At 34.2% G+C, this 19,499-nt stretch overlaps 1 protein-coding gene across 7 annotated transcripts in view; it reads left to right on the top strand.

Annotated features, from left to right (window-relative positions):
• LOC128571651 (phosphatidylinositol 3-kinase catalytic subunit type 3-like) overlaps nt 1-19,499 on the top strand; it is a 189,507-nt gene that overhangs the window by 99,424 nt on the left and 70,584 nt on the right. For all 7 annotated transcript variants that reach the window (XR_008375948.1, XM_053571250.1, XM_053571253.1 and 4 more), the window contains 7 exons: nt 3,374-3,479; nt 5,014-5,130; nt 9,004-9,135; nt 13,131-13,259; nt 14,114-14,183; nt 16,311-16,375; nt 17,662-17,746. Coding sequence is in view for 6 of the 7 variants with exons in the window: in XM_053571250.1 (XP_053427225.1) it covers nt 3,374-3,479; nt 5,014-5,130; nt 9,004-9,135; nt 13,131-13,259; nt 14,114-14,183; nt 16,311-16,375; nt 17,662-17,746 (704 nt within the window). In the remaining variant the exon portion in view is untranslated. The remainder of the gene's footprint in view (nt 1-3,373; nt 3,480-5,013; nt 5,131-9,003; nt 9,136-13,130; nt 13,260-14,113; nt 14,184-16,310; nt 16,376-17,661; nt 17,747-19,499) is intronic.

The raw sequence follows: 19,499 nt of genomic DNA on the forward strand, positions 1-19,499 counted from the left end.
ATAAGGGATTGTTGGCTTTTTTCATGTGGATTAATTTGAGTTCTCTATAGATCCTGGTTATCAAGCTTTTGTCTGATTGAAAATATGCAAATATCCTTTCCCATTGTGTAGGTTGTCTCTTTGCTTTGGTTATTGTCTCCTTAGCTGTACAGAAGCTTTTCAGTTTAATGAAGTCCCATTTGTTTATTTTTGTTGTTGTTGCCATTGTCATGGCAGTCTTCTTCATGAAGTCTTCCCCCAGGCCAATATCTTCCAGTGTTTTTCCTATGCTTTCTTTGAGGATTTTTATTGTTTCATGCCTTAAATTTAAGTCCTTTATCCATCTTGAATCAATTTTTGTGAGTGGGGAAAGGTGTGGGTCCAGTTTCAGTCTTTTACATGTAGACATCCAGTTCTCCCAACACCATTTATTGAATAGGGAGTCTTTCCCCCAAGGTAAGTTCTTGTTTGGTTTATCAAAGATTAGGTGGTTGTAAGATGTTAGTTTCATTTCTTGGTGTTCAATTCGATTCCAAGTGTCTATGTCTCTGTTTTTGTGCCAGTACCATGCTGTCTTGAGCACTATGGCTTTGTAGTACAGACTAAAACTAAAAGACATTCTTAATTCACGATTTGGGAATGCCTTCTTAACTTTTGGTTTGGAATTCTTGGGAATATGATCTAGTAGATATAGTGTCATGGCTCAGTTTCTAATGTCACTTTATAGAAAAGTCTGGGTTACGTGACTCAGGACTGCTTCAACATCTTTTATTCTCCTGGTAAAGCATTGCACTGGGAAGTAGGAAAGGGAAAGCTCTTACCTTTATCAACCTTTAAAAAACTTTTCTTTGTATAAGACTTTATCAGATATTCATGGGATACTGAAAAGCTTTTAAGATTGACACCTGGTTATCGATTTCTTTATTACCTATGAAGGGTTCTAAGTAAGAGTTAAACATGTGAAACAGTGACAAGCAGGGAATGTTTTCAGCACTAATTGTGTGAGATGTTATGCCTATTCTACCAAGTCAAGAGAAAGAAGTTGTGAGGGTCCATGAGACCTCCTGGAAGAGAAAATGTCAGCTAAGCTTGAAGGATGGGTAGAATATGGAAAGAGAATAGAAAGGGAAGGTATTTCTGGATAATACTACAATATGAACAGAGCACAAAGTGGGTACCTATTGAGGGGTATTATAGCATTGACCTGACTGGAGTGAGAGCATAAATTGGGGACAGTGGAAGTTTGAAACAGAAACTTGGAGCCATAGAAACTGTTTTAAAACTGTAGAAAAGAGGTAATCATTGATGCTTTTGTCAATACAGAGGAGAAATGAAAGTATTTAAAAGATTGCATAATATGTAGTTTCTTTTTAGAGTTAGAGAGGCTAGAATGTATGTCGTATCTGCTATTTGGTCCCAGATTGGACTGCATATAGTACAGAACCATTGTAAGAGGCATTTAATAGGAAAAATCAATAAGGTCTGGTGATTAATTGAGTATAGTTTTCTGAGGCAGGGAAATATGAGCTAAGTTTGACTCTAGATGAGTGGGCAACAAATTGAACACAATGCCATGAAAAGTTTTAGATAGGGTTTGTGTTCTCTGATTTGGTAGCAGCCCCACCTCTTCCCTCTTTTCTTATATTCAAATGATTGAAACATTTGTTTCTCGCCTGACTTTTGAGAAAACTTGTGTTTGTGAGCCCTGCCACATGAGAATTTCTAGCCCAAGTCCCTGGAATAAATATTGATAGTACCTTCAGTGAAGGTAGAAAGAAAAATCTCTTGTGTGATAAGATCAGTTTTACGCATACTCAGTTAAAAATGACAAGCAATATCTTGAAAAAGGGATCTGACACACAAACATTACGGTGGATAAGTGTGAAAGCAAACCACATAGTATATGCAAAATTAGACCTTAGATGTTAAAAAAAGAAATATACATATTTGAGAATTATCAATATTGAGCTAATTAGCTAAATCCATGAAAGTAGAGTTTTCACTCGTTCCAACAATAATATATTGAGCATCTGTTATGAACCATGCATGAAAGTATTTAGGGTATATAGTGGAGAACAAGAACAGGTAAGCTCTGTGCTTCCATGAAGTTTACCTTCTAGGTGGCTGAATAGCATAAAGGATAATAAGCATCTGTGAGTTGAAATTTGGGAAATGCTTTCAGTTAAGCAGGCTGAAAAAGTGTTTTGTAAAGATAAAACAGTGAGATCTAAGGTCCTATGGGGCAGCGCCTGTGGCTCAAAGAGGTAGAGCGCCGGTCCTGTATGTCGAAGGTGGCGGGTTCAAACCCAGCCCCGGCCAAAAAAAAAAGTCCTAGGTTCCAATCTCAGTTCTGTAATCAATTAATTGTGTGCCGTGGGCAAGACACAACCCCTCTACTCTCAAGCTTCACTGGTAATAAAGCAAGCAAGTTGATCTAAATTTGTGTTTTTCAAACTATACATCATGATCCCTTGAAAGTAACTTAAAGCTTCACAGGAAAGTATTTGTTATTTAAAGAAAAATGAAATGGAACAGAGCGGCAGATATTAACACATTATTCATAGCATATTGGTTTGTGAAATTTTTAGGTTTATGCATCTGTGTGCATGTATATGGCTTTGTTTACCAAATTGTGATATAAATGTTACTTGTTATTATGGTTTGTTCCCATTGGAACATTTAGAAACACTGGATTAGATGACCCCTAAAATCTTATGCAGATGATTGTTTATATGATTTCTGTAATTCTATGAGCAGATTAAGTTTAGGAAAACATTGAAAATTTCTTTAACTCTCTAAAACAACAGTTTTATAATAGAAAGTTGAAGATTATACATAGATTTTTTTTTTCTATCTATATAGAGAGTGAATTGACATCTGATGGGAAAGAAAAGCTCAATTTAAACATTTTATTCATCTTTAACACTGTGTTACAGAAGTAGCCTCAGTGTAGTTTTCGGAATAAGAGAACATTTGTAATACCAAAGTATTACATAGACTATGAAAATTATAGTTCTTATACTTGAGTTACTTGACGTACACACACACACACATATATGAGGTTAGATATGTTTAAGGATGTAATTATTCTAAGTACCTTATAAATTAGTAAAAGAAAATGCTTTTTTGGTGGCATTTAATTTGGAGATCCTTTTAATTTAGGATGTTGCACAAGTTAAGGCATTACTACTGTTAGTTTACCTACTACTAATGATTGTATATGTTGCTCCTTCATTTTTCACTTTTAGGAGTAGTGATAAAATGTGTTTATTATTCCAATTTAATTATTTTTGTAAATGTGAATTTATCTGTTTTAATGAAAAAGTATTAATATTTTCAAAATGAATCTCAGTTCGATTTTTTATCACTTGAGTAATTTAAACATATATTTAAGGTATGTGATAGTGGAATGTGAAGATCAGGATACTCAGCAGAGGGATCCAAAGACCCATGAAATGTACTTGAATGTAATGAGAAGATTCAGCCAAGCATTGTTAAAGGTAACATTTAAAGTGGGGGCTGACAAACTGCATTACATGGGCCAAATTTGGCCTCTTCCCTGTTTTGCTACATCCCATGAGCTAAGAACGATTCTTACATTTTTAAATGGTTGAAAACAAATCAAAAGAATATTTTGTAACGCCTAAAATTATGTGAAATTTTTCAGCGTTTATTAAAAAATTATTGGAACATGTAGTCATACTCAGTTGTTCTCATATGGTCTCTTACTACTTTTGCACTACGATAATAGTTTAATGGTTGGAATAGAAACTGTATGGCCAAGAATCCCTAAAGTATTTACTTGTTTGGTCTTTTACAGAAAGTTTGTTAATCCCTGATTTAATGAAATAAATGAATTTAATGAAATAATCCTATACATGGAATTAAAAAAAAAGAAAGCTTTGCTTTTTTTTACTTCCTTTTCTAGTTTATATTCTTCTTATCAAAACTATATACATTCCCAGAAATATGTCAGTAGTTATATTGCAGATACTTTATATAACTTATATATTCCTAAAATACCTTTGCTTCTTTAACAGTTTTTAGGGACTTGTGAAGCTATTTTACTCCTTTATTCTTCTAATTCCTAAAGCAATGTCACAGGTCAGCCAATAGAGGGTGCAAGGGCAGTGAGAAGAATACTCGCAGAAACATTTTACTTCATAGTGTCTTTTATTTTTTATTTATTTATTTTTTTTACTTTCCTAGTGTCTTTTAAATCTGCTGTTTCATGTTTCATGTTCTTAAAATTTTAAATCACATCTTATTAAACGTGTTGAGACTAAGCTTTTATATAGTTCTCACAGCTCAAGGCTTCTCAACATCAAACTTACTGACTAATAACCCTTGGTCTTTTCTTCTAATCTCACTTTTGTCAGTTATATTGTCTGTCATCCCATGAAGACATTTCAGTTTCTCTAAGCTTAAATTTCCTCATCTTTGAAACGGGGATAATAGCATTTGCCCAGCTGCCCTTCCTGGGGTAATTGGGAAGATTAAATGAGAAAATGTATTTTACATTATTTTATGAACTGATTATCACTATATAGCATTTAGTTTTTATGGCTTATATTTTTCTAAGTAAGCACATATTGTGGTGCTATATGATTATTTTTCTTTTTTTTAGTAGATTTTTAGTTCCTTAAAGATAATCTGTTTGTTTTCGCCATATATATATGTATACCCAGCATATTTATAAAGACATCATAGGCTTCCAGATACTCATTGAATTAAATAATGAATGAATTTTATTTTATCACATGGTTGTTTGGGGGGGGGGGAAGTGCTGTTGTAGTTAAACCAGTATTTGCTGAAGACTCATATAATTTTCAGTTGTGAATGCACTGGTGATGTTTAGCTAATACAGCAGTTTACTCATTATCTCTAAGTCAAGATAGTTAATCTTTTGCAGTTTTGTTTTGTATTAAAGTCTATAGTTTTTAGTAGTGCAAATAAAGATCACCCATGCTATTAAAGAAACCCTGATCGTTATGCTACATAGAACTCATTCTCCTTTACTTTGATTCCCTTCAGGGTGATAAGTCTGTCAGAGTAATGCGTTCTTTGTTAGCTGCACAGCAGACATTTGTAGATCGGTTGGTGCATCTAATGAAAGCAGTGCAGCGTGAAAGTGGAAATCGTAAGAAAAAGGTAAGCCTGTGGTGTTTGCTTTTGTTTATGACTACTAGTGGTATGGCATTATAAAATACTGAGTTTTGGCTATTATCTCTTTGAATTGATATATTATGTGAACTTCTTTTCATGCAGTTATAGGAACACTTACTTATAAGCACTGATTATTCAATTTACATACATCAATACAGGAAGTCCCCAAGTTACAAACATCCAGCTCTTATGTAGCTCACACATATGAATGGAGGCTATTACAGTAAGTCCCCAAGTTACAAACATCCAACCGACGTCTGACTCACATTTACGAACAGAGACTTACAGGTAATAGGCAAATGTACCTGTTCCAACTTACAAATTCAACTTAAAAAGAAACCCATATAGTACTTAATCTTCACAACAACCCTGTAAGTTAGGAACTGTTCTGATTGTGAGAGAAAACAGGCAAAGAGAGGTTAAATAATTTGTCCAGCGTCACATAGCTAGTAAGTATTAGAATTGGGATTTGTGCTTACACATTTTGAGTTCATATTTTTACCTACAGTGCTGTACCATCTCTCATTTTAGAATCTTAGTATATTTTACAATATAATAGATAGAACATGGAAAGAATCTCTAGAGATCATTTAGATTAGAAATCTTCTAAGAAAATTAAGGTTCAGACTTTCCTGAGGTTACAGAGCTGGTTGTGTTCTGCTGGCTAGAACATTGATCTTTCTCCCAACTCTGAGGCTTCCACTTGATGAGTATGTTTCGTCCTCATATGTCATTTTTTTCTGAGCATCATGCTAAATGATATGAAGGATTTTCTTGGTATCTTCTCTTTTTCTTATCCCATTAGATAATAGGCAGATCTTTCTTAGTGACTTTTATAAACAATACAACATGTTTTACTGTTATTCTTTGGACCTGTGAGAGGAAAGCAGAGAGAGGAAAACATGAAGAATTGAGTCAGAAGTTCCAAAGAATCAGGTTTAATGAGAAACACTAGCAGAGATATCTACAAAAAATAATGTTCATCTGGTTAGAGAAGGGAAAATAGGCTGAGGAGAAACATGTTTAATTGAGTTGGCATTTGATTTGTTGTTGAGCAAAATCACAAATCACTGTCAAATAAATAAATCCCTACTGCTCTTCCCCGTGGAGGACTTCTCCCCACAGGTGCCTGTGTGAGAAGCAGTGTAATTCGAATTCTACCAGCAGAGGGAGTGTCTACTCTTCTGAGATGCAATTTGTGGCTTACATTTGGAAACCACTGTTTTTTTAAGTCCCAAGCTCTTCTATTCAGCAGACATGTGCAGTTTTAGCTGTCCTGGAGGACTACTACCTATTTGAGACATCGTTTAGACACACTCCCACAAAATAAATTTGTGTTTGCCACATAGCCTATTTTTTAAGTCAGACCAGCTAAAATCTTCTAAAGCATTTTATAATATGACACGATAAAAGACAACTTTGATTTTATTTACATGGATTTACTAGAATCAAGTCCTGGTACCTGGAGAAATACAAAAGTGGCTTTTTACTACCATTATTTGTGTTAATACTGGTAATGATAAAATAACCACAAATAATTTAACATCATAGATAGTACTTTTTCATCCCTCATAATTAATTTGGTAAAACTATATCAGGGTGAGTGTAAGCACCGAAATTTTAGACTTGTAGTAGGGTGTATTAGTCTGTTTTATGTTAATGTTTTGGAAATAACCTGAGCCTGGGTAATTTATAAAGAAAAGAGATTTATCCGACTTATGATTCTACAGACTGGACAGGAAGCATCTTTTTCTGGTAAGGGTTTCAGTGTGCTTCCAATCAAGGTGGAAGGTAAAGGAGGAGCAGGTGTGTCACATGGCAGAAGAAGGAGCAAAGGAGGGGGAAGATGGTGCCCAGCCCTATTAACCAGCTCTTGCATAAATTAATAACAGGGAGGGATCTCATTCATCATTGCTGGGAGGGAACCAAGCCATTCATGTGGGATCTGCCCCCATTACCCAAACATCTCCTACCCAGTCCCACCTCCAACACCGAAGATCAAAATTCAACATGAGCTTTTGAGGGGCCAAACATTCAAACCAATATCACAAGGTAATTTCTGAGTTAAGTGTCAAATGGATAAAACAAATGATAAAAATGATAATATTGTTGCTTTTTTTTTTTTTTTTTGAGACATAGTCTCATCTTGTCACCTTCAGTAGAATGCTATGCCATAGCTACATATGGCATATGTAGTGCCATAGCTCACATCAACCTCAGATTCTTGGGCTCAAGCAGTTGTCTTGCATCAGCCTCCAAGAAGCTGGGACTACAGGCTTTTCATGTTAAGCTTAGTACCCAGTGTACTACCCACCACAACTCCCGGCTATTTTTAGAGATGAGGTCTCGCTCTTGCTCATGCTGGTCTCAAACTCTTGAGCTCAGGCAATTTACCTGCCTCGACTTTGTGTATAATATTGTTGCTGTCTTCTTTCCTTTTTTGACCTTTAGTTTAGGAAAAAGTTATTAGAAGTGGTCTTTGAATCTGTATATTTGAGTTGTAATAAAAAATACTTTTTCTATTGACATTTAAAAAATTAACCCTATCCTTTGTTTTGGTGGTCCTTGAAACATGGTTTTTGTTTGTTTGTTTGTTTGTTTGAGACAGAGTCTCAAGCTGTAGCCCTGGGTAGAGTGCTGTGGCATCATAGCTAACCGCAACCTCAAACTCTTGGCTTTAAGTGATTCTCTTGCCTCAGCCTCCCAAGTAGCTGGGACTACAGATGGCTGCCACAATGCCTGGCTATTTTATTTTTTTGGTTGTAGTTGTCATTGTTGCTTTGGCAGGCTCAGGATGGATTCGAACCTGCCAGCTCCGGTGTATACAGGCACTGAGCCAAAACATGGTTTTTCTTAACTTCTATCTCTGTGATTCCAGAATTCTTTGCTCTGATGCATACACAGCAACATCAGGCACTTATACTTCATAGTATCATTATAGCTGAAGCACCTTGCGTTGCTGGGATTAGCAAGTGAAGTTTTCCCTCTTAAAAAAAAAAAAAAGTTCACTTAAAGAATGCAAGACTCTTAGCTTTTAAAGGATATTGTTCCTAGTCGGGAGGCTGAGGCAAGAGAATCATGTAAGCCCAAGAGCTGGAGGTTGCTGTGAGCCGTGTGACGCCACGGCACTCTACCGAGGGCAGTAAAGTGAGACTCTGTCTCTACAAAAAAAATAAATAAAGGATATTGTTCTTTTGAAATTGAGTAGAAGAGCTTCACATGAACAGTATAGATGTTGCTAAATAATGAAGCTGTTTCACCCTGACTTAAATTTATCACTTTCTGAAATGTTAGCTTAATGCAATGAATATATGAGCTAAAATTGACGATAATATCTCAGGGAAAGTTTGATCACGCAAAATCAATAAAAGGTAGAAAGTAGGGTCCAAGTTCCTGCAAGTGAATTAAATTTCCTTTTTAAACTCAAAAATTGGACTGGCAGCATAATAAAATTCTTGTTTAATATTTGGTCATGCAAAATTGAGCTTCACATGAAATTACAGTTTCCCTCTGTGGTTTCACAAATCCTTGGGAAGCAGAAATTGAATTTTCAGGTCCAACTTGAATATATTACTGATTCTTTCCTAGCTGTAGCAAGTGAAATGTATTCTCTGTCCTTTCCTTCACAGTCCAGCCTTTCATAGTCAAGGGATTGCTCCTTTTAAAGCATGCTACTGTTATTGTTAGGTGGATTATTTATAAGTGCTGTCTTTCACACAGGCACTATCTCCTTTACATTTATTTGGTGCTTTGTAAATATTTTCAAATTAATAGAATCATTTTTATATCTTTTTGGTATGTTTTAGAAACAACTCTTCCATTTTAACCTAATTAATCTTTTCTGATTTGTTCTTCTAGAATGAGAGACTACAGGCATTGCTTGGAGATAATGAAAAGATGAATTTATCAGATGTGGAACTTATTCCATTGCCTTTAGAACCTCAGGTGAAAATTAGAGGAATCATTCCAGAAACAGCTACTTTATTTAAGGTAATTGTGATGGATATTTAATGTGTATGATTAGAACATAGTTCTTTATAACTAAATCAGATTTTACTTTGGAAAATTACATGCAGAAAATACCTATAATTTTATTTGATTTACAAAGCATTAGGTTAAAGGGTACCTTTTATTTATCATTGTGTTTTAAGATCTTTTTGTATTACCAGGGCCTAAGCATTTTTATATGAAGTATATAAAATGATTTTATATGTAGTGGGTTTTTTCATATGTAATTCTTTTTTGTTGTTGTTGTTGTTGTTTTTGTCTGGGGCTGGGTTTGAACCCACCACCTCCAGCATATGGGGCCGGCGCCCTACTCCTTGAGCCATGGGCACCACCCTTTATATGTAATTCTTTAAACTAATTGTTAGACAAGTCTACAACTACTATTGTTCATGTAAGTTGTTTTTCTTATAAAAGGTAAGTTGAAAAACCTATGTGTTTAGTTTATGAGTTCAGATAGTTAGAGATGAGTTCCAGTGGACCTTTTTAACATTTCTCAGTCTGATATTTGTTCTATGAAACTCAAGGATTTTTTCTTTTTTTTTCCTTGAGGCAGAGTTTTATTTATCTCCCTCAGTAGAGTTCTGTGGCATCATAGCTCATAGCAACTTCAAAATTGTTGAGCTCAAGCAATTCTCTTGCCTCAGCCTCCCCAGTACCTGGGACTAAAGGCTTCCACCACAATGCCTATTTTTAGAAATGGGGTCTTGCTCTTGCTCAGGCTGGTCTCAAACTGCTAAGCTCAGGTGTTCCACCTGCCTTGGCCTCCCAGAGTGCTAGGATTATAGGCATGAGCAAGAGCGCACAACCCATTAAGTTTTTTTCTTATATTTGTAAGTAGCAATTCCCTTTAGTCCTTAATAGCTCACCAGGTTTGGTGGCCTTTAGTTCAGGTAGAAATAGCTGATGCAGTTTCCTTCTCTAATTAGGCCAAAGGACTGAACATCATACTGAAAGATCTCTGTGAAACATGGAGTTTTGGATTTTGAGATTCAAGTAGTGAAAGGGCATAAGTTGCATGGAGTATTTCTTTGCAGCCAGTAAGAAAGGGCTCATAGAACAGTAATTAATGTATATAAAAAGGAGTGCAATTGTCGTAGAAAATAGTTCATATTTTTTAAGAGGTATATTTCAAGGCAACTTGTTACTATTCATACAACTGAACCATAAGTTTCATGAAGCAATACTTACTTAACCTTACTGCAGGTTATGGATGATTGGTTTCTGTTATTTAAAAAATTATTCTATTTTTTTTTTTAATTTGTCTTTTGCTTTAATTTTTAGTTGTTTTTTGCTTATAGCCTTTTTAGTTGTTTTTAAAACTCATTAATAGATTGCAACTTGAAAATAGTGGGGATATAATATAAATATTTTTTAGTTTGTGTTTAGGTTATAAGCACAAATATAAAAAGCTGTATACAAGGTCACATACATGTAACAGCTGACATTTCTCTGGGCTAGAACTCCCAGACAAGACCCCTTCTGATGTTCTTATTTTCTAAGGACTGTTCAAGAGCAGTGAATTAAAAGTAAGACATAGAGCAGGGGTTGTAAGAGTGAAATATAAGAATGTACATCTGCCACTATTATTAGGTGAATTCTAGATCTGTTTTCTCTTTAGTTATAAAATATTATAATTGTACCTTATATACAGAAAGTAAATGGTTAATCAAATATAATGGGAAATCTTTTATTATTTTTTTGCAGTTTCTGGCCAGGACTGGGTTTTAACCCACCATCTCCGGCATAGGGGGCTGGTGCCCTATTCCTTGAGCCACAGGTGCCACCCAGGGAAATCTTTTATTTTAATCTGAATTTCCAGTCCTGATTGTTTTTCTTTCAGCCCCTAAGTTATATGAGCATTCTTGAAAATTCTGAGTTGGAGGTTAGGGTTAATGGTTCTGTGGCACTTACTACATAATTTTAGTTATGTAGCTATCTCTATGTGGAGTTACTACCTAACTAGACAATCCATAATCATTTTTAGGTCATGGATACCTTTGTGAATCTGATGAAAGTGATGCGTTGTACACTTCCAGGTGCTTACAAATGCACAAAATTTCTGTGTACACTTACAAGGGATCTGCAGATTCCTATTGCCCGTTTATGAACTTCTTAGAACTGAAAAGATTAGGGACCCTGTTTTGTAGTATTTTTAAAGAGTGTTTTGTAGACATGAGCCTAGATATTCATGGGGAGTAGACCCCTTGGGGCACTGGAATTAGTGCTGCTTATCCTGTGGTTGTCATTTTGCTGTAGATTTCAGATGACATCTAAATTCAGGTTCAGTTTTGAATGTGAAAGGGGAAATCACAACAAAAATCCTCCTGCCTGTCACTTGTCTTTACGAAGATCACTTTCAGTTTTTTTCTTGAACCTTTGTGAACTAGGGCTTTAGGTATTTTAGAAAATACTTTGTCAACAAGGATGGTAAAAGGCTATTTCAGGATTTTAGCCTACTTGAGTTTAACAGTTCTAAACATTTTCTTTAAAGCACTTTTCATGTATTTTTCCCCAACATTCTATAGGAAAGTTTTCAAACATACAACAAAGTTGAAAGAATTTTACAGTAAACAGCTGTGTATTTACTACCTCAGTCCTGTCATAACATTTTGCTGTTTGCTCTGTCTGTTCAGCCCTCTATGTGATACCTTCTATGCTATTATTTCCCTTGGCTTATGCAAATTAAGATTATTATTGTTTTTTAAAATCTGTCTGACTTAATTTTTTTTTGGGGGGGGCTTATTATAAATTTGCCAAATTCCCATCTTATATCATTTTTTTCTCAATAATCCATATCAATAGGACCTGTCTCCCAAGTTGTGGTCTTCTTAGCATGCCGTTTTGCGTGTGTGTTTTTTTTTTTATGATTTCCCCCTTGTAAAGAGAATTTGATGTATTTTTTGTTGATTTAAGCATATACTTAAAAAAAAAAAACATATACTTAAACTAATTTAGAGGGTTTGTGTAATTAAAGGAAAGATTCTGGGGAAAATGTATAATTATTCCAGAATAAAAGATGGATATTTGAGATCTCCATTCATTATATAAATGAGAAGTTTGAGTCTTAACGCTGCCCAACAGGTGCAGATTAAACATGTCTAAACCAAAAATACAAAATCTAAGATGCTGCAAATTCTGAAATATTTTGAGCACTGACATGATGCCACAAAGTAGAAAATTCTACACCTGATTTAATATCAGGTCACAGTCAAATTACAGTCAATATTTTGTTTCATGTACAAAACTATTAAAATATATAGTATAAAATTACCGTTCTATTATGTGAAATGTATATTAAATAAATGAATTTCATGTTTAGATTTGGACCCCGTCTCTAAGATATCTCAATACATATATGTAAATATTCCAAAACATGAGAAAGTTCAAAATCCAAAATACTTGTGGTCCCACACGTTTTTGTTAAGGGATATTAAACCTATAGTACTCCTGCAATTAGAAAGCATTGACCTTGACTTTTCATTCGTTATATTTTTATGCTGTACTATTTAATCATATTTATTCCAGTATTTCTCTAATAATAGGAATAATGATGATGGACATATATGGAATTTCTGCTGTGTGTCAGGCGTGGTGCCAGACCCTTGACCTATACTGTTTCCGATTTCCTTAACAACTCTGCAGAAGGGGGTATTAACCTTATTTTGCAGGTGAGGAAACAAGTTAAAAAATAGGTACAGGTTCATCCATTTAGTACCTGGCAGAGCCTGAATTCATATTCATGACTGATTTCAGAGCTGTGCTCTCTGCACCATGTGATATCATGTGAATTTCCGATATTGGCAAGCTCATTATTCTCTCCAGGGTACCCTAATTTATCTCACTGACAACCCAACTTGGTTTTGTAGGTCCTGTTTACTTGTGTGTTTATTGTCTATATCAGCATTTTCTTCTGTGTATGATAAATCTTTGTGCATTAATTTACATCCGAATTGGAAAATAGTATTTTTATTTTCCAGAGTGCCCTTATGCCTGCACAGCTGTTCTTTAAGACAGAAGATGGAGGGAAATATCCAGTTATATTTAAGCATGGAGATGATTTACGCCAAGATCAGCTTATTCTTCAAATCATTTCACTCATGGACAAGGTGAAAATAACCTCATGGTGATGGGGAACATTATTTCATTTTAGAAAACTATGGTTTGGCATATACGCCATTCACAGAGGTAGAAGTATTTCTTTCTTTCTTTTTTTTATATTTTTAAAATTTTATTCATTTATTTATTTATTTATTTATTGTTGGGGATTCATTGAGGGTACAAGAAACCATGTTACACTGGTTGCATTTGTTAGGTAAAATCCCTCTTACAATCGTGTCTTGCCCCCAAAAGGTGTGGCACACACCAAGGCCCCACCCACCTCTCTCCTTCCTTCTCTCTGGGTAGAAGTATTTCTAATATTCAAGTATAACCCTTTAAAGTTCAACAGTTTCCACTTGACATTGAAAAAGGTTATTTTTATACACTTGGAAAGTGGTCTTATGATGATTAAAAAGAAACCACATGTATTCCATTAAAAAATGTTTTCTAAATTGAGTACTGTCAGTGTCAGATTTAGTAAGGTTTTTCTTAACTCTATTTTATTACTTATTTATTTATTTATATTTAAATTTCCATTCTTTACACTGGTTTTAAAAATATTTTGCCCTTATTTCCTTTTTTCTGAGTTCCAAAGTATTTTATGTCCAGAAAATACTTCATAAGTAGTAGGAGGAACCCTTATTGTTCATTGAAAACTGCTGACAGAATTAGAGTGGATCACAAATTTAGCATACCATCATGTAAGTGCTTAATGAATTTAATTTTGATGATAAAAATTAATTTAGTTAATTTACATTTACCTCCTAAATCTGCAATATGTTAAATTCCTATAATATTTTTTCACAAAACTGTTTTAACAATCTTTACATGTAGTTAAAATATTTTATCTTTTGATCAAAAGCTGTTACGGAAAGAAAATCTGGATCTGAAATTGACGCCTTATAAAGTATTAGCCACTAGTACAAAGCATGGTAAGTTTATTTTACATCACAATTGCTTATATCAGTGTCCAATAATTATGTGTATCTCTCTTTTTTTTTAAATTTCAGATTAATATATGGATACAAATGATTAGGTTACATTGTTTGTATTTATTAGGTAAAGTCCAAGTTATAGTTGAGCCCTTCGCCCAGGATGTGTATACCCCGTTATTGTACCTGTTAGGTGAGAGTTTACCAAACTCTCCCCCTCCTCCTCCCACCCCCTTGTGGAATTTAAATCTGTTTTTGTGTGTGTGTGTGGGCATGTAGTTGTTCATCTATCTACTAGTTTCATATTCGTATTGAGTACACTGGATGTTTGCTTTTCCAGTCTTATAATACTTTACTTAGGAGAATGTTCTCTAAATCCATCCAGGTAAATAAAAAAGATGTAAAGCGTCTCTTTTTTAATTTGGAAATTGTTAAAAATGTTAGAGATTGAACTTATTTATATACCCACCACCCTCCCTCTTCTCGCTTTTTCTTCTTCTCCTCTCCCTCTTGTTCCTTTCTTCCCGTTATTCCTTCCTCTTCCTTCCTTCCTTCCCTATCCCTCCCTCTCTCCCTTCCTTCATCATAAAATAGGATATTCAGAAAAAATTAACATTTTTTATCATTTTTTTTTTTTTTTTTACATCCAATCTAGTGGAAATTCACAGTAGTTTCTTACAAGGTAACCTGTGTCCTGAGTTATAATTCCAAGACCCAGAAAGGCTTCATGCTGTGTTCAGCTTTTAAAAGCTATTCAGCAAATGGTATCAACTAAATCCTATTTTATGTATTTCAACTTACTTTGTGAGTGCGTGTGTATACGCAGACCTCATGCATCTCAGTCTTTTTAAGATTGGATAACCTCTTAAAGTTTGGCAGAAGATCCCCTAGGTATTCTTGCCAAATGCTTATTATAAATCCCATAGTCTTATTACTCTTAGAGCTTTATGCAAGTAGCTATGGTAGGTTGGAGAAACAAAATTCCTGTTTTAGTTTTCCTGTCCTTCTTCCTGGCCACTACCAAATCTTTTTCATGGTCTAATTCTTTTTCTTTTTCTCTCATGATGATCTTTTAAGAGTGCTAATGTGATTCAATTCATAGCTTTCCTCCGTAATGTTACCTATTAACTTTATTATGCTTAAAAAACAGCTCAAATGTGAGATATCCTTTGATCTCTACTAAAACTCAAGTCTTCCTGCACTATTCCCTTTCATAGTACCCTTTCAATCACAGTATCTGTCCCAATAGAAATTGCAAACTTTATGAGGTATGTAAACGGCATCAAGCATTTATTTTTGCTTTCTTAGCAAAGTTCTTGCTACGTATTAGAATAATAATAAATACCTGTTAGATGAATTAATACTGACTATTCTGTATCTGTGATATAAGAATAAATGAGACTTTTCTTACTTCAAAGGGTATACAAGCTTATCATTTGCTTGAAAATTATAATGAAAGGCTCACCAAACTAGATCATGATTATTTATGATTCTGAAATAATGTTTCCTTCATTCAGCTTTATATATCTATATACCTATATCTATGTATTTGTTGTTTTACCCTCCTATCTTGTCCCCAGATTTACTAGATGGACTTTTTCTCAGTTTTCCATTTAGTATCCCCTTTTATTTCTCTTTGCTAGTTTAAGTGATTTATACTTACCTCTCACATCATTTCTAGGAAATAACACAAAAAGTATTAGACAAAAGGAATTGATTTCAAACCCATTACATGGGGTTTGTGGATTGTATTCTACAGCCCCAGATTTCTTAGAGTGATTTCAAACGTGGAATGTTTTTAATTGGTGTGTGTTATAAAACTAGAGAAGGAAGAAAATTTTTTTGCTAAATTTAAGAAACTTAGTTATGACTTTGTGTCCCTCATGTTCAATAATACAAATTAGCCTAGAGAAACACAGATTAAATCAACTTAATTAAAAAAAATTTTCTTTAGTTAGTATGACATAAAAGCTAGTATAAACTTAATGTAGTGTTCATAGACCTTTTTAAGTTATTCATTTGTGGAGTATTTATCCAATTATGAGTGAAGATGACTCTTAGCAGAACTTCCGTTTTTATTTCTTGACCATTATCTGTGCTTGACTCAGTGCATTCATTTCTGTATAGGCTTCATGCAGTTTATCCAGTCAGTTCCTGTTGCTGAAGTTCTTGATACAGAGGGAAGTATTCAGGTAGAGTATCAATTTTAAAGATAAATTCATAAAGATGTTCATATTAAAAAGTCACTCATTATAAAAAGTATATGGAGTTAAGAATAAAAGTCCTTTTTAATTATCCTTTTTTACTTAAGTTTCCCCCCCTTCTTCAGAAGAAAACAATTTCCAATTGTTTGCAATTGGAAATTCTTCTGTGTTAACGTATATAGATTATCATTTCCTTGAATGAGCATATTATGTATATGACACATAATAGTAGATCAGGAGTTAGTTGGTAAACAGAGTAAAAATTTGTTAGTTTATGACTGCGATATTTTTCAAAGTACAGAAATACTGTAATTTGACCTTTAATTGCTAAATTTTTTGATTATTTCAATTTTTGTTACGATTCAAAACAGGGTTACAATGATATTCTTATTCATATATCATTTTGTACAGTTGTTTTTATTTATTTAACTATTATTATTATTATTTTTTTTTTTTTTTTTTTTTTTGAGAAAGAGTCTCACTTTGTTGCCCTTGGTAGCTTACCATGGCATTGCAACTTACAGCAACCTCAAACTCTTGGGGTCAAGCCTCTTAAGTAGCTAGGACTACAGGCACTCGCCACAGGCAATCTACCTGCTTGGACAATGATAGGATTCCGCCCAGCCCTTGTGTACTTATTTTTTTAAGACCCTGTCTTCTCCCTCCAATCAATCTCTTGCTTCCCTTTAATATGAGAAAAGGTGAATTGTTCCTTACAATAAAGGATAAAGCAGTATGTATCTTTGGAATTTCCTTAGCCTTTAAATATGTGGATTAATTCTTACCATATTTGAATGATTTATTTTGTAATTTTTAAAACATAATTTTTCTTTTTCTCTATGTAATAAAAATGTTTAAAATATAAAAATATTCATTTGTTCAGAGACAGGGTCTTACTTTGCTGCCCAGACTGGAGTATAGTGGTTCTGATCATAGCTCACTGTGACCTCCCACCTCAGCCTCCTGAGTACCTAGGACTATAAGCATATATATTACACCTGGATAATTTCTTCTTCTTCTTTTTTTTATTTTTTAAGAGATGGTGCCTTGCTATATTACCTAGGCTGGTCTCATACTCCTAGCCTCAAGAAAGCTTCTTGTGGTGGCCTCTCAAAACACTGAAATAATAGGTGTGAACCACTGCAACTGGCTCTCTTACTGTATTTTTATAAATTTTTAAATCAGATACTTGTTGGTCATTATATATAATTTTAAAATGCCTAATTTTTTTTGACTGTTTTCAATTCTTAAACATATAAATAATGTCTTTTCAGAACTTTTTTAGAAAATATGCACCAAGTGAGAATGGGCCAAATGGGATTAGTGCTGAGGTCATGGACACTTATGTTAAAAGCTGTGGTAAGTTTTTCAGGTTCTTTGCATTGATACATTTCAATACAGAAGAGCAGGCCATCCTGATACTGCCATGTGCATACACATTTGAAACATATTAAGATTTAAATGCTCTTTAAGAAGAAGAGTAAAAGATAAGTTATTGATAAAAGACTCATTAATGTTTTGACATAATACTACTATTACAGCAAGGTATAAATTCTATTTATTCTTTAATGAATTATCTTTGCAATCACTGAAATATTTTACATTTACAAATGTAAATTTGTATCTTTTTACAAATTTACAAGGTATCTTTTCCTAGAAGATAATTTTCCTCTAGATGAGCGGTTCTTAACCTTCCTAATGCCGCAACCCTTTAATACAGTTCCTCATGTTGTGTAACCCCCACAACCATAAAATTATTTTCGTTGCAACAAAGCATGAGGAACTGTATTAAAGGGTTGCGGCATTAGGAAGGTTGAGAACCACTGCTCTAGATTATCCCTATTTTTGAGTAACTCCAACTATGTAGGCCATGAGAAAGACTCAGTCAGAAATAATTGTGCTTTGGATACAACTCAAGAGCTAAGATAATGGTGCCTGCATGGTATTGTTTATGTTCATATTTGTGCCTGTTTTTAAGCAGGCAGAGCCAGGGGAGCAAGAAGAGGGCTTTCTGGACATTTTAGAACTGCATTTTAGCTTGTATATATTATTTTATGATTTAGTAACTGCTTTCTTACACAGTATATTTTTGGTTTGCACAACATTCCCGTGAAGTAGTATTTCACATTATTTTTGACTTCATAACTTATTCCCAAATTTATTCTTAATGCTAAGTGTTTGTATAAAGAAAATGAACTTTGAGACTACTGATAAAAAATTGTGTATACATATATTAAAATTCTTCATAGTTTTAACTTTTATTTTTACTGTAGGAATATAAACATCTTTCATACAAAGGAGGTGTATTTAGATTTTTTCTTTATTAAACCATAGCTGTGTACATTAGTATGATCGTGGGGCACCGTACACTTGGTTCATAGATCGTTTGACACATTTTCATCACATTAGTTAACATAGCTTTTGTAGCATTTTCTTAGTTATTTTGCTAAGACCTTTACATTCCACATTTACTAGGATTCACATATACCCTTGTAAGATGCACCGCAGGTGTAATCCCATTAATCCCCCTCCTTCCCCCTCCCTCCCCCCTCCCTCCCTTCCCTTTCCCCTTTCTCCCTATTCTTAGGTTGTAACTGGGTTATAGCTTTCATGTGAAGGTCCTACATTAGTTTCATAATAAGGGTGAGTACATTGGGAACTTTTTCTTCCATTCTTGAGACACTTTGCTAAGAAGAATATGTTCCAGCTCCATCCATGTAAACATGAAAGAGGTAAAGTCTCCATCTTTCTTTAAGGCTGCATAACATTCCATGGTGTACATATACCACAATTTATTATTAATCCATTCGTGGATCGATGGGCACTTGGGCTTTTTCCATGACTTAGCAATTATGAATAGGGCTGCAATAAATATTCTGATACAAGTATCTTTGTTATGGTGTGATTTTTGGTCTTCTGGGTATATGCCCAATAGGGGGATTACAGGATTGAATGGCAGATCTATTTTTAGATCTCTAAGTGTTCTCCATATCTCTTTCCAAAAGGAATGTATTAATTTGCATTCCCACCAGCAGTGCAAAAGTGTTCCCTTTTCTCCACATCCATGGCAACATCTCTGGTCTTGGGATTTTGTGATATAGGCTAGTCTCAC

The sequence above is a fragment of the Nycticebus coucang genome, chromosome 19, assembly GCF_027406575.1.
Source record: "Nycticebus coucang isolate mNycCou1 chromosome 19, mNycCou1.pri, whole genome shotgun sequence".
In the NCBI taxonomy this organism is placed as follows: Eukaryota; Metazoa; Chordata; class Mammalia; order Primates; family Lorisidae; genus Nycticebus; species Nycticebus coucang.